Source organism: Podospora pseudocomata, assembly GCF_035222375.1.
Source record: "Podospora pseudocomata strain CBS 415.72m chromosome 2 map unlocalized CBS415.72m_2, whole genome shotgun sequence".
Lineage (NCBI taxonomy): Eukaryota > Fungi > Ascomycota > Sordariomycetes > Sordariales > Podosporaceae > Podospora > Podospora pseudocomata.
Window position 1 is genome coordinate 1,916,532 of NW_026946365.1, and position 13,569 is coordinate 1,930,100.

General features: G+C 53.2%; 4 protein-coding genes across 4 annotated transcripts; 1 reads left to right on the top strand and 3 right to left on the bottom strand.

The window, feature by feature from the left end:
• The first annotated feature begins 220 nt into the window (after positions 1–220).
• Positions 221–7,547, top strand: INO80 (putative DNA helicase ino80). The gene is made up of 4 exons (XM_062887333.1): positions 221–1,726; positions 2,017–2,373; positions 2,447–6,764; positions 6,828–7,547. The coding sequence occupies exons 1-4, from the start codon at positions 1,043–1,045 to the stop codon at positions 6,998–7,000; spliced, it is 5,532 nt and encodes a 1,843-aa protein (XP_062747143.1). The 5' UTR covers positions 221–1,042; the 3' UTR covers positions 7,001–7,547.
• On the bottom strand, positions 7,286–8,816 carry QC762_204420 (uncharacterized protein). Its single transcript, XM_062887334.1, has 2 exons — positions 7,782–8,816; positions 7,286–7,714 (listed from the first exon to the last, which is right to left on the bottom strand). The coding sequence occupies exons 1-2, from the start codon at positions 8,731–8,733 to the stop codon at positions 7,644–7,646; spliced, it is 1,023 nt and encodes a 340-aa protein (XP_062747144.1). The 5' UTR covers positions 8,734–8,816; the 3' UTR covers positions 7,286–7,643.
• A 408-nt stretch (positions 8,817–9,224) lies between these two features.
• On the bottom strand, positions 9,225–9,716 carry QC762_204425 (uncharacterized protein; the record flags this gene model as incomplete). Its single annotated transcript, XM_062887335.1, has 3 exons — positions 9,225–9,434; positions 9,487–9,564; positions 9,630–9,716. 3 exons carry the CDS (start codon positions 9,714–9,716, stop codon positions 9,225–9,227), a joined length of 375 nt encoding a protein of 124 aa, XP_062747145.1.
• A 663-nt stretch (positions 9,717–10,379) lies between these two features.
• Positions 10,380–11,924, bottom strand: QC762_204430 (uncharacterized protein; the record flags this gene model as incomplete). The annotated part of the gene is given in 3 exon segments (XM_062887336.1): positions 10,380–11,168; positions 11,222–11,437; positions 11,454–11,924. 3 exon segments carry the CDS (start codon positions 11,922–11,924, stop codon positions 10,380–10,382), a joined length of 1,476 nt encoding a protein of 491 aa, XP_062747146.1.
• Between the last annotated feature and the right edge of the window lie 1,645 nt (positions 11,925–13,569).

Genomic DNA, 13,569 nt, shown 5'->3' on the forward strand with positions numbered 1-13,569 from the left:
GGATCTTGGGATGCCGGTTCGGATTCTTTTGGTGTCTGGTGAGACTTTTCCCACTGCCGCTGTGGTATGTGTTGCATGGCTGGGGCAACTGCAGCAGCGGCAGGCGGATACCTCGCGCCGGGGCTGAAATGGGTACTTCCTTGCCAGCACCCCTGACTGGGCATGGGGGAGGGGGTGGCCGTAGCGTTGTTATCTGATAAAAGGGGGCTGGCTGTTGGACCTACACTAACATGGAAGGGGGTGTCAGATTAGTGGAGCCCTGCTGACGTCTTTCAGCGCGTGGGACCAGCTTGTCTCGATCTGGCTGGACGCCTGGGGGCTGCTTTTCCGGGGGGACGGGGGGGGACCACTGATGGATGGATCACCTTCGCGAGAGCTGCGAGGAAGCGGGTTGTCAAAGGGGATTTTGGGGGGGAGAAGACTCTGCTGCACACACCAACGCAGCAAAAGCCCAGATGTGGCCAAATCGAGAATGAGCAGTCGGGTCTGGCAACACCGCTGCTGGCTCATGGATCCATTCATCTCCAACCCAACACCATTCCTTCCCCTTCGTCCATTCCCATTCCCATCACCATCACCATCACCACCGCCATCATAACCACCATCGTCCTCCACCATCGTCCTCCACCATATCATACCCTTGTCGCTGTCGCCGTCCAGCTGCCATCGGCGCCCAGCTTTTTGTTGATTGCCCTGTATTTTTCTCTCCTTTGGTGATTGCTTCCACCCATCACCCTCTTTTTTCTCACCAACCCCGAGCCCACCCGGTGTTCCATCCGATCTCGTTGCGATACCCTCATCATCCACGCGCCCGCATCCGCGCCAACACTGCCGCTGACCTCCTGTTCCCCCCCTAGCGATCTCGGAGCCGTCTCTCTAGAGCAGATTGTCAGAAGCCAGAAGAGTGCAGGTCACCCTTTTCTTTAGTTTAAACAGACTTGCCGATAGCTTCGTAATTCCTCGACGGGACGCGTGCTAGGTGGGCAAAAAAGTGTCGATGAATGCACATGAATTGTAAAAACTACACAGTAACAGAAGCACCATGGACGGGCGGGACCACTTCTCGACCGTGCTGCAACGGCCGCCTCACTTTGACGAGGACGGCAGTAATGGCAATGGCGGCGGCAGTGCAAACGAAGATCGCGGACCGCGTGGAGGGCTGCGCGACATCTTGAATCCAGTGAGCTCTGCCTCGCAGCCAGCGTCAGCTCTTGGGCCGCCAGGAACCCCCGGAGCACCCGCGCCTCCACGGCCGCACTCGTCCTTCAGTCTAAGATCACCAACACAAGGTGACTATCACACCCCGAACCCCTACTCTACCTCGCCTGGCAGCCATCCCTCGGGCTCTCGTTCCATCCTCAGCAATCCCGTGGCAGGAGCCTCGATTTCGGCAGCCTCCTTCCCACCACCACCACCACCGCCGCCTCCACCACTGTCGGCATCGCTGCAGGCACCGCCGGCCATTGCATCGCCATTGACGACACAACAACACCCGCCGCCCGTATCGCCGCTGCACGCGCCGCACGTGTACTACTCGTCCGAGATTCGAGATCGTGATCGAGACAGAGGCAGAGACAGAGACAATCGCGACCCGGTTCTCGAAAAGTCGGCGGGCAGCAGCTTCTACGACCCGACGGCGGATTCAACAAAGAAAGAGCGCGAGCGCAGGGTTTCGGACACGGGCTCCTCCTCCTGGCGCAACGCGACGCAGAGCTCGACACCAAAGGTAAGTAAGCTTTGGGCCCCCTCCCCAAAATACCAAAACCATTCCATTCCCAGACATGGCCAAGCATCATTGAAGAGCAAAGTGCAATTTGCCCGCCCTGTTGCCTTTTTGCATCTCCCTAATATTATATCATCGCGTCTCCCCCCAATCGCTGCATCAACACTTGACAATTTTTCCCGCCCTGGCCGGCGACTCCCTCTTCACCTCAGCATTCACCACCCAACCAAGCCCTATCAGCCCGCGCCTGCTTGATTGACGTCGACTAATTTTTTTACACCACGCCACTCCAGGCTCGCGACTCGTACAATTATTCCCAATCATCCGACTATTACACCGCGAACAACATCGCCACATCCTCCGCCAGCAACCACCAGGGCGGCATCATCAACGGCGCCAGCTACGCATCCCATGCGACTTCATCCCTCTCACGAAGTCCCGTCTCTCAGTACCATCCTGCTCCCACTGCAGGATCCATCAGTCCATCAGCACCTGCATCGGCTCGACTTGGTGCCATTTCATCGCCCAGTCTGAGGCACAGCCAGATGTCCCCTTCCACCATCAACGGGACCACTCCAACTGCGTTGCCTGTCCTCGCACGGAGCGGGTCCCCAACCCCATCATCATCTAAGGGCCAGGGCGTCTCAGGTGTAGGTTGGGACCGTTTGCTCCATCAAATAAGATTCAGCCTCAAGCTAACAAATTTACCCACCGCCAATACAGACTCCAAGTCGTGCCGCAGGTGTCATGTCCTTTTCCAACATCCTCTCCGAACCTGTCTCGCGACCCAGAGCGACCTCGCCATCTACAACCGACGATACCCCCATCCGAGTGGAAAGAGCCGGAACCGTCGACAAGGCTGACCGCGAGAAAAAGCCAAGAAAGACCATCAAGTCGCGTGTTTCCGAAATGAAGGGTGTCGAGTCGACGCCCAAGGCGTCCAGAAAGACCGCCTCCAAACCCGAGACCCCGGCTTCCGGTCCACGACTTCCAGCGAAACGATCGGCCAACGGGCTTACGAAGCAAAAGTCCTTCTCTGCCGACAAAGAAAGGAAGATTCAAGAGGAAATGCAGCAGCTCGACTCTTGGGACCCACCAGAACACAAATGGGAAGATGAATTTGAAGAGTATCAACGACGGAGCAAGCGCCGCCGACTGGAGCTGGCCCAGTTGGACCTCAACCACAAGCAGGCGCGCAGAGATGACTTGGCCCAGTCGCAAGGTTTCAAGCTCAAGTTACATGCCGATCTTGGGAAACGGCGATTCGATGACCTCCACTACGACGAAGCATTGCAAGAGGTGCGACAGCGAGAAGTCCAGTTGGAGAAGGAGCGGAAGAAGGACATGCAGCGAAAGAGGCGTCGGGAGAAGTCCATGGCTCTTACCCTCGAGCTTAAGAATTCTGCTCTCAAGCGGGCCACCATTGCCCAGAGCGAGGCAGAGCGCCTGCGGTACATGAAGGAAGCGGAACGAGCCGAGAAGAAAGTTCAGCAGACCAAATACATCTTGCAGAATGGCCTCAAAGGTCCTCCCCGCAGTTCGAGTGCTCTCGAGCCCAATCTCGAGGGCGGTACCATGGCGACTTTCCAGGCCGAAAACATGGAACCTGGCAAGGGCAAGGGCAAGGGTCGCGCCGGTGGTCGACTCAAGAAGTCCAAGGAGCAGAAGCAGGCAGAGAAGGACAGTGCCGAAGCTGCCCAGGCCGCTCTCGATGCCGGGAAGGAGCTTCCCACCAAGGAGGAGACGAGCAAGATTCGACTCAAGGTCACCAAACAGCCCGTCACCGATTCCGAGAAGGACAAGGAAACCAAGGAGCCCAAGGACTCCAAGAAGGAAAAGGTGGTCGAGGAGCCAAAGGATCCGTTGGAGATGCGGTTCCAGTCCAAGGGCTTTAACCAGATCTACGACCAGATCTGGCGTGACCTTGCCCGGAAGGATGTCAACAAGGTCTACAGGCTCGCCACCGACTCATATTCCACCAAGGCATCCAACCTCAAGAAGACCGCCATTTTGGCGTCCAAGGAAGCAAAGCGATGGCAGCTCCGCACCAACAAGGGTACCAAAGACCTTCAAGCTCGTGCTAAGCGTGTCATGAGAGACATGATGGGCTTCTGGAAACGGAACGAACGCGAGGAGCGCGACCTCCGCAAGGCCGCCGAGAAACAGGAGCTCGAGAACGCGAAGAAGGAGGAAGCCGACCGTGAAGCGGCTCGTCAAAAGAGGAAGCTCAACTTCCTGATCTCGCAGACCGAAATCTACTCTCACTTCATTGGCAAGAAGATCAAGACAAACGAGGTGGAGCGCAGCACGGACCGACCCGAGATTGCCGATGCGGACCAAAACCAAATCCCCGAAACGTCTCTTGATATCGAGGAGCCTACTGGTCCGGTTGGCTCCAAGGTTACCAACTTTGAAAATCTTGATTTCGACGAGGCCGATGAATCGACCCTCAAGGCTGCGGCCATGGCCAATGCGCAGAACGCCATTGAGGAAGCGCAAAAGAAGGCGCGGGACTTCAACAAGGACGCCAACCTGGACGAGGATGGAGAGATGAACTTCCAGAACCCCACTGGTATGGGCGATGTGGAGATTGACCAGCCGAAGCTGCTCAACTGCCAGCTGAAGGAATATCAGCTCAAGGGTCTCAATTGGCTCGTCAATCTGTACGAGCAAGGCATCAACGGCATCCTCGCCGACGAAATGGGTCTGGGCAAGACTGTACAGTCCATCTCTGTCATGGCCTACCTCGCCGAGAAATACGACATTTGGGGTCCGTTCCTTGTCGTTGCGCCGGCTTCTACCCTGCACAACTGGCAACAGGAAATCACCAAGTTCGTCCCAGAGTTCAAGGTGCTGCCATATTGGGGCACCGCTGCCGACCGCAAGGTGCTCCGAAAGTTCTGGGACCGAAAGCACACCACCTACAAGAAGGACGCTGCTTTCCACGTCATGATCACGTCGTACCAGCTTGTCGTGTCCGATGTCGCCTATTTCCAAAAGATGAAGTGGCAGTATATGATCCTCGACGAGGCCCAAGCCATCAAGAGCTCTTCGAGCTCCCGTTGGAAGTGCTTGCTGAGTTTCCACTGCCGCAACCGACTTCTATTGACCGGTACTCCTATTCAGAACAACATGCAGGAACTTTGGGCCCTCTTGCATTTCATCATGCCGTCTTTGTTTGACTCCCACGACGAGTTCAGCGAATGGTTCTCAAAGGACATCGAATCGCATGCGCAGAGCAACACCAAGCTCAACCAGGACCAGCTGAAGCGTTTGCACATGATTCTCAAGCCATTCATGCTTCGTCGTGTCAAGAAGCATGTCCAAAAGGAATTGGGCGACAAGATTGAACTCGACGTCTTTTGCGATCTGACCTACCGCCAGCGTGCCTTGTATTCGAGCCTTCGCAACCAGATCAGCATTCTTGACCTCATTGAGAAGGCGACCATGGGCGACGACGATTCTTCTAGTTTGATGAATCTCGTCATGCAGTTCCGAAAGGTCTGCAACCATCCCGATCTTTTCGAGAGGGCCGATACCAAGTCGCCATTCTCTTGCGGCTACTTTGCCGAGACGGCCTCTTTTGTCAGAGAGGGCACAAACGTATCAGTTGGTTACTCTGTTCGCAGTTTGATCGACTACGACTTGCCCCGCTTGGTGTGGCAAGAGGGCGGGCGCCTGGACAAGCCCGGGCCTGATAACGCGGTTGCTGGTTTCCGGAGAAAGTACACTGGCGAGCTGTTGAACATTTGGACACCGGAGAACATTCGTGATAGCGTCTCGAATGCCGATCACTTTTCATGGCTGCGATTTGCAGACGCTAGCCCGCAAGAAGCCTACCAGGCTAGTCATCGAGGACTGTTCGAGCGAGCTGTGACGCTTTCAACATCGAAGAACCGGCTCGGGAACATGAACGTTCTCTATCGCGATACAGAAGACGAGAACTGGACTCCGGTCCATGCTCTGTTCCAGATTCAGCAACGTACTGACCGCAAGCCTCTTGCCGATATCACTGAGCAAGGTGTCCTTCGCGACCTCATGAATGTGGCGCGCGCTAACTACGCTGATATCGGACTGGGACGACTTGAGCAAGCCGGCCGGCCCCGCGCATCTGCACCGCCCATCGAGGTTTCATGCACTGGCCGCGGCTCGGTTGCGGAGCGTGAGAACATCCTCTTCAACCCTCAGGTACGCAAGGCATTGTACGGACCCACCCCCGTCGAAGAGAAGGCGCTCGTCACCGAAAAAATCCCAATCGAGCGATACCCGCCTCCTGCACTCCTGCCGGCGCCAGATAAGGAGAAGACCCGGTTTACCAACATTGCGGTCCCCTCGATGCGCCGCTTCATTACGGATTCGGGCAAGCTTGCCAAGCTCGACGAGCTCCTGCGGCAGCTGAAGGAGGGCGGTCATCGTGTGCTGCTGTACTTCCAGATGACGCGCATGATCGATCTGATGGAAGAGTATTTGACCTACTGCAACTACAAGTACTGCCGCCTCGATGGTTCAACCAAGCTGGAAGACAGAAGAGATACCGTGTCGGACTTCCAAACCCGGCCCGAGATCTTCATCTTCTTGCTCTCTACCCGTGCTGGTGGTCTTGGTATCAATCTAACCACGGCCGATACTGTCATCTTCTACGACTCTGACTGGAACCCGACCATTGATTCACAGGCCATGGATCGTGCCCATCGTCTTGGTCAGACGAAGCAGGTCACCGTCTATCGTCTCATCACGCGCGGCACCATCGAGGAGCGCATCCGCAAGCGTGCCATGCAGAAGGAAGAGGTGCAGCGCGTCGTCATCACGGGCGGCTCGTCGGCGGGTGGCGCCGGTGTCGACTTCTCTGGACGTAGGGCGCCCGAGAACCGGAACCGCGACATTGCCATGTGGCTTGCGGATGATGAACAGGCCGAGATGATTGAACGCCGCGAGAAGGAATTGCTCGAGAGCGGGGAGTACGACAAGATTCAGAAGAAGCGTGGTGGCAAGCGGAAGCGGGCGGATGCTCCAACCAGCCTGGATGAGATGTATCACGAAGGTGAGTCCATGTTCTCTTTGCCGTTTCTACAGGCCCATGAACTGACCAATATCTACTCTACAGGCGAGGGCCATTTTGATGACAACAAGGGTTCCGGCACAGCCACACCAAACGCTGCCGGAGCCGACGCCGCCGATGTCCGCCCTGGAAAACGCACCAAGCGTGCTCCCACCGGCAAGAAAGCCAAGACAACAAAGCAACGGTTGGCGATTGCTGACGGCGAGATCGATATTTGATCACCTACTCTTTCACCTGCAGGACAATATGGTAGCAATAAGCCTGTACCAAGACCAAGCCGCCGTCTACGCACCCCGCCGGTATAGATTTTCTTCTTTTCTTTTTCTTCTTCTTTTGCACACAGCACACGTGGTTGTTGGGTGTATGTAGCCTAGTTCATTAAAGAACACTGGTAGACACAAAAACGGGAATGGTACTTGGGGCTGGGGAGAGGAGTTCAGGTCAGCTCAAGGGGTAGCAAGCGGATAACAAATGAGGAATGGGTGGAAGGGTCAACTAAAGATGTTCATGTTGTATTTCTGTAGAATAATTACTTTTGTTTCATGTTGTGTATTGTTCTTGTGGATGCCGCTGTGGTGGTTTTGTGTAGGATGAGAGGTTGTGTCTGATGAAGGGAATTGTGTGTGGGCAATGGAACAAAAGTGGAGAGATGGGGGAGTTGGGGATTTAGTTTGTCGGCTTGTTGGGGTGGTAGATGGTGAGAGGTGGTCATTTTTGAGACGAGAGACTTCAAGACAACGATGAAGATGAAGTTGATATTTCCGATCTTTTTCCCTCTATGCTGTGACTATGACTCCCACCCTCTACCGTTTGTCTTTACATCTATCACCCCTCGGCACCGCTTCTCCTCTAGCACCCCATTCAGTCAGTCCATGACCCGGTAATCTCTCGGATCCAAACCCCGACCTTTTCCGCTACGGTCTCGCTGTGATCTGGTTTTATCCTTCTGTCAGCGTACGCACCCCTCCCTCTTCTTCCCCATCCGTTTTCGCAACTTACGTATACAAAAAGCATGCGGCACTCCCTCTTCACAAATCGTTGCCTTCGTCCTCCCGTTCTGGTCCTTTTCCCTCCGCTCAATGAACGCGTCCCTCACCTCGTCGGCGACCCAGTGGTCTTTTTTTGCAAAATAGAAATAAAATTTCTCTCCGTCGTGCTCTGTGTCGTCGGCCAAGTGCCAGAGGTCGGAAGACCACTTCTCTTCGGTGATGGTGGACATCTCGTCTTTGCCCATGTGGATCGCCTGCCATATCCCGTCCTGGCTCTGCAGGAAGCTGAGGGTGGTGGATAAAGCGTGGGGGGGCTGTTTCATTATTTTGGAGAGGATGAGGGAAACAATGGGGGTGGGGAGACAGTTGATGATGGATTTGGCGAGGATGTGGGTGTAGGAGTTCAAGAGGGGTTGGGAGGCGATGAAGGAGAGTTTTTGGCCGGAGGGGGAGCGGGCGATGTGGGTTAGGGTTGGGAAGAGGAGGATCGCTGAAGTCAGGCTGAGGAGGGCGGATAAGGGGGTGAGGTGGTGGCGGTGGAAGATTTCGGTTGCTATGTAGGCCCCTACTGAGTGGCCTATTAGGATGCAGGAGGTGAAGGGGGTGGGGGTGTTGAGGGAAACAAGGGTGGAGGTTAGGGAGATGATTTGGTCTTCGAGGGTGAAGGGTTGGGTTGGGAGGTTGGATGGGGGGAGGGTGGTTCCAAAGGGGGGGGAGTGGTCGTGGTCAGAGAAGCCGAGGAGGTTGCGGGTGTAGATGTGATAGGCGGCCTTGTTGGACGACTCAAGCGTGTCGAGGAGGTGGCGGAGGTGGGTGAGGAAGGGCGTGTAGTAGCTTGCTAGGCCTGGGTTGCCGGTTATGAAGAAAACCAAGCATTGTTTCCGGGAGGGGTTGTTCCGGTGGGGGGAGGGGAATTCCAGGTAGGGAATTGCATCTTGTTTTATTGTTGTGGTGGTTGACATGGTGGGTGATGGTTGTTGTGTGTTGTGCTTTTCGGGGTTGGGGTTGGTGATGACGATGTTGATGTGGTGCTGGTGTTCTGCCGAGGTTTTGTTGGTGGGGGTAGGTGAGTGGGGGGTCAACAGCCCTTTAGTTTGTGAAACCCTAACCCGAGCTTGTTAAAGTGCACTACGGAGTACAACATCAAGAACGCCGGACCTTCTGTTGAAAGCCACCTGTTGAATGTGTATTGCGGAATTTAAAGAATTAAAAGCGCTAGCTATGTACAAGGAAGAAGATGCCACGGACCCTGCCCGGCTCTGGGCACACTGGTTCAACCAGACTGGTGGAACCCTCACCCTTGGCTTGGGATACCCATGATACATGTCGATATGCCTCAGTAGTCCGTAGTCTTATATCCTGAAAGTCTATCATGCCCCAGTCCAGTATAACCTTGCTTCTAAATACCATCCTTTTCCCATGCCATTTTTGACTCTTCCATATTTTCTTGTGCTCACAGGATGCGATTGCATTCCTCTTGAGTTTTCAAGTGGCAGTAAGGACTGAAGGTCTGGTTGCCGTTGGGCATCTGGGGAGGGGAGAAGAAAGGAGGCCAAAAATAGTTGGGAGGAAGTATGTCATTGATAGCCTGTCTGGCGGCCACGGTAGTTGGTGTGACAGACTTGACGAGAGTGGCGAGGGTCTTTTCGATGATTTCGACAGCCTGTGGAATATCAGAACCTGTTGGTGTAAGAGTGGAAATGGGATTTCCTTACCAGCTCTTCTTCAATCTTCACCCGCTGAGTAACAGCAGCCCGAGGTAGTGCATTGTCAACAATGAGTGGGACCGGAGCCTAGTGTAACGGTTAGTGATGAATTGTGGATGAAACATGGTTTAGCGCCTGAAATAAGGACTTACTGCGGCTGGAGCAGGCTTGGGGATAGCAGCACCAAAGACAGCAGCAGACTGGCTGAGGAGGGCGACGGTTGGGATGAGGGAGTGCATGGCCGGTGGTGATGGGCTTTTGAGGTGATCTTGCGACGGTGATAGAGTCTTGGAGAGAGACTTGAGTAGTGTTCTTTGTTGATGTGAGATGACTGAAGAGACTGTTTGATGCCGATGCTAATCGTCTTGGATTTAAGGCATGGATTCATGATCTTTTGTAGGTATTGTTATCCTATCAAATCGGTACAGTCCCCGTAGGGCTGATCACGATACAGGGCTGCCATGACTCAGCTCAGGTGTCCAGAGCCCGCTGGGTCTTCACCGACACCGGCTAACGGTCAGCTAGACGTTAGACCCATAGCCATGGGTTGAGCAAGCAAGTGAAAGCAAACGGCGTCTTGTTTTCTTGCTCTAGTGCCGGTCGATCGTCGATCTGGCTTACCTCTGAAACGTTCTTGCTTGCATAATCAGTCTAAAACCGGTGGAAAGCTTTCATTGCGTCAATACAGCTGGGAAAAGGTACCATAACTTGAATGCTGCTATTGGCAGGTGGCCTGTCGATGTGAGTTGGTTGTCAAGATATTTTCGAGAGCAAATTCTGTCAAATTAAGTACCTATTTTTATTCATTTATCTCAACACAATCATTTCCAGCCGGCGTCTTCTGCTCTCTCTTCACCGGGTATTCTAGGGGCAGCATTTGCAGCCGCCCCCTTCCGGCTTTCTCACCCTTGATATTGCGTGTGGACGCACGTTGTCGTCTCACATCCGATCATTGGTTTCAGCGCGCGGGGGCGCTTCCACGCGACCTCGGAGGCGTCCACACCCAAGCTCATCCACGAGCTGTCCCAATCCGCCTGCCCGCGTTCAGTCCTCGGCCCAAAAGGAACTTCCACGCTCGCAAGCCTGTCCCTCCAAGCTCTTTCGGAACGCTTTGGAAACACTGTCCTCCACAAATTACAAACCCATCCCCAGAGTCGCCTGATGCCCGAGCCGCTGTGGGTTTGGGTTTCACCCTCGATAAACACCATATTTCCGAAAGCTCTTCCATGTGGTGTGCGAAGAGAGCTTGCCATGAATCCAAATGTTTCCAGCCCTGTGTCTTGAGTGGGTGGTTTCTGACCAGAGAAGACAATGGTTTTCCGAGTGAGAGAGTACAGGAGGACGTCTAGTAATCCTGCTGAAGCCAGCAAAGAGCCTGCCACGCTGTAGAAGAGGACCGGGGACTCATGTTTGACCATGGATCCGATTCTGGCTGTAGCGATTGGCACGGTACAGAGAATGTAGGTTAACGGGTATGCCAGAAAGCTGCTTATCTCGCGAAGCTTATGCTCTTGTGTGGCATACTGGGTACCGGGCGATGTTTGTTGGCAGCTTGAAGCGATGGGCTTGCGGTGAGTCAAGAGATGAATAACGATGGCGAGATATACCACGCTTGTGGCCACAAGACAGATAAAGATCCATAGGTAATGGAGGTACAAACGAAGCTCTTGATAATTGGAGGTGATCCAGCACTGATTTGGCGTTAGCAGCATGAAGTGCCAGAAAAGAAGGCGAAGCCACATACCCATTCGCCCGCCCGGCCATAGAAATCTGACGAACCACCAGATATCGCAATGCCCAAGAGAGCCATTCCGTATACAGACGACCAGAGTGCCGCGAGAACTGGGTAGAAGATGCGAGAGGGCGGTCGGAAATTCCTGACGATACTAAGGTAGCTGTGAGCCGCAATTGCCGTCACAAAGACGCTTGAAGCGAGATTCCCAGTTGACAGGAACCAGGCCTGTGCTTTGCAAAACTAGGTGTCTGTCGTAAATTCCATCCAATGCTAGCCATCGAGCACGCATGAAGTAGGCCGTGGCCTGCATGAGATCTGCAAAAAGAAGGTTGTAGATGAGAACGAGAAACTGATTCGGGGGGTTGGCTCTGATTCGATTCCAGAAGCCAGTTTGCGGTCGTGATGGCATCCCATTATCGGCTTCAGTGGGCTGTGATTCCGCCGAAACAGTAAAATTCCGCGACATCGCCAGCATCTCGTGCAAGTTGTCCTCATCAACCTGGAGATTTGAAGCTGGTAGGCTTGAAGCCTCTTGCGAGGGTTGCCTGATATGCCACTTGACGAATCCCCAGCTGAGGTACACCAAAAGGGCGAAGACGAAAACGAAGCTCAGGAAAGCTAGAGTTGCAACAGCATGCAGGCCGTGTCGAATGGCGGCCGGCAGGGGTGCGAGGGTGTAGGCCTCATCTTCGCTGAGCTTGAGATAATCCATTGTAGCGATCTAGCTTTCGAGCTGGAGGAGGTGTCTATATTTTTTGGTAAGAGGCAAGTTGCTGTGTGAGAATGAGAACTGAGGAGAAATGCATTGGAGTGGTCAAAATGTTGATGAACTTGGTGTGTTGCCAAAACAATGAGTGGCAGGCGATCTGTGGGTAACTCTGCCAACCGATTGGAAAAGAACAGGTCAAAGTGATGTCTGAGAACAGATTCCGGGGTGATCTCACTTCTGAGGGGGGAAGCGAGTATAATAGACCTGGAAAGAATATTCAGGGTTACGAGAGAATAATACGGGGTTGTCGGGAACTGCGACATGAAGCAGGGCACTGACGTCGAACTCCGCTCTTCGGCCTTGTAAACCAGTTCAGATGACCCGCCAGACTGAGTAACTAGGTACCTAAGACATAACCCGGAAGCAGGCTTCTTTAAACTCCATGGAACCTATCTAATGAGATGGTCTACCTTATGTCTGCCAACGATCAAATGGTGACATGGTTCCAGTCTCCTGTAAGACTACCTTGACGTCTGTGAAGCCTAAGGTGCCTACCTAAGCGCTCAAAAGGTCACACTCTTTTGAAACAAGATAGCGGAATTAGACACATTTCAGTTTTACTTGTAACCAGTATTGGTTAGAAGGGGGTTGACCATGAGACTTTATTGATGAGTGTTGAGGTACCCAAATAAAAAGGTGAATTTTGGCGTGTACAGGAGGACCGAAATTTCCAAGCCCTCTCGCACTTGCTCATTCTGACCTTTGTCAGTAGCCATTACTCCTGGCACTTATGCATACAGGTTCATGTTCCGAAATGGTTATGAAGCTTCTGGTGGCATGTTATGCTATTAGTTCGATTGTCATCTAAATTTGGACTGTTCTCCTCGGCTACCTTGATGAATATGAAATCTGAGGAGTCGATATTCTCGGTACAAAAATCCCTAAACCGAAACGTTCATGAACATCTTTTCTGAACCACGCATTATCAAGGCCCTTATAATTTATATGCACTCGAGTATAGATTTTCTTGGAGTGAATTGACACAGTATTCTTGATGACAAAAGTTATATGAAGGCAGAAAGCATGACTACCTTAGACGTCATGTCGTTGCGTGGTAGCCAGTTGCTCTTAAGCCATCATTGATCTCGGATCCCCTAATAGCGAGTGTCGCTCTACTTGTCCAAGATAAAACAAACAAACACCATCCTGGAAAGAGTATGAAGGTTTTGATCGTCCGAGCTTTTCACATCAGCTTTTTGTTTTGATTGTTTGGAATACAGAGCAACACAAGAGTGCTTCTATCGTATGGAGCAAAAGACAGCAAAGGGCTCGCATACTAAGCCAGATCGGAAACGTGATGCTTCCTTAAAGAACCACCGCTTTAAACCTAAGACAGAGCGATGACTTCATGACCAGCAATCTCCAACATTGTGTCGATTTTGAGTTCCGCCACCCTCCACAACCTCCGCCAGCTCGAGCTTGAATGTTGCCGCCCCCAGTATCCACACACCTTCGGCATCCATCCATCGTCGTACTGAACGAATAATGTGCACATACTACACGAACACCCGCTGGCTGTGCCACAAAACCAAAGGTTGCGAAGCTGAAGGACGACCCTGCAGGATCAAACCATCGTTCCACAAACCCC

Coding starts and splice junctions, on each gene's coding strand:
- INO80 (XM_062887333.1), top strand. CDS start 1,043: ATGGACGGGCGGGACCACTTCTCGACCGTGCTGCAACGGCCGCCTCAC. Junction 2,374..2,446: donor AGGGCCAGGGCGTCTCAGGT/GTAGGTTGGGAC, acceptor CCGCCAATACAG/ACTCCAAGTCGTGCCGCAGG. Junction 6,765..6,827: donor GGATGAGATGTATCACGAAG/GTGAGTCCATGT, acceptor TCTACTCTACAG/GCGAGGGCCATTTTGATGAC.
- QC762_204420 (XM_062887334.1), bottom strand. CDS start 8,733: ATGTCAACCACCACAACAATAAAACAAGATGCAATTCCCTACCTGGAA. Junction 7,715..7,781: donor GCCGCATGCTTTTTGTATAC/GTAAGTTGCGAA, acceptor GGATAAAACCAG/ATCACAGCGAGACCGTAGCG.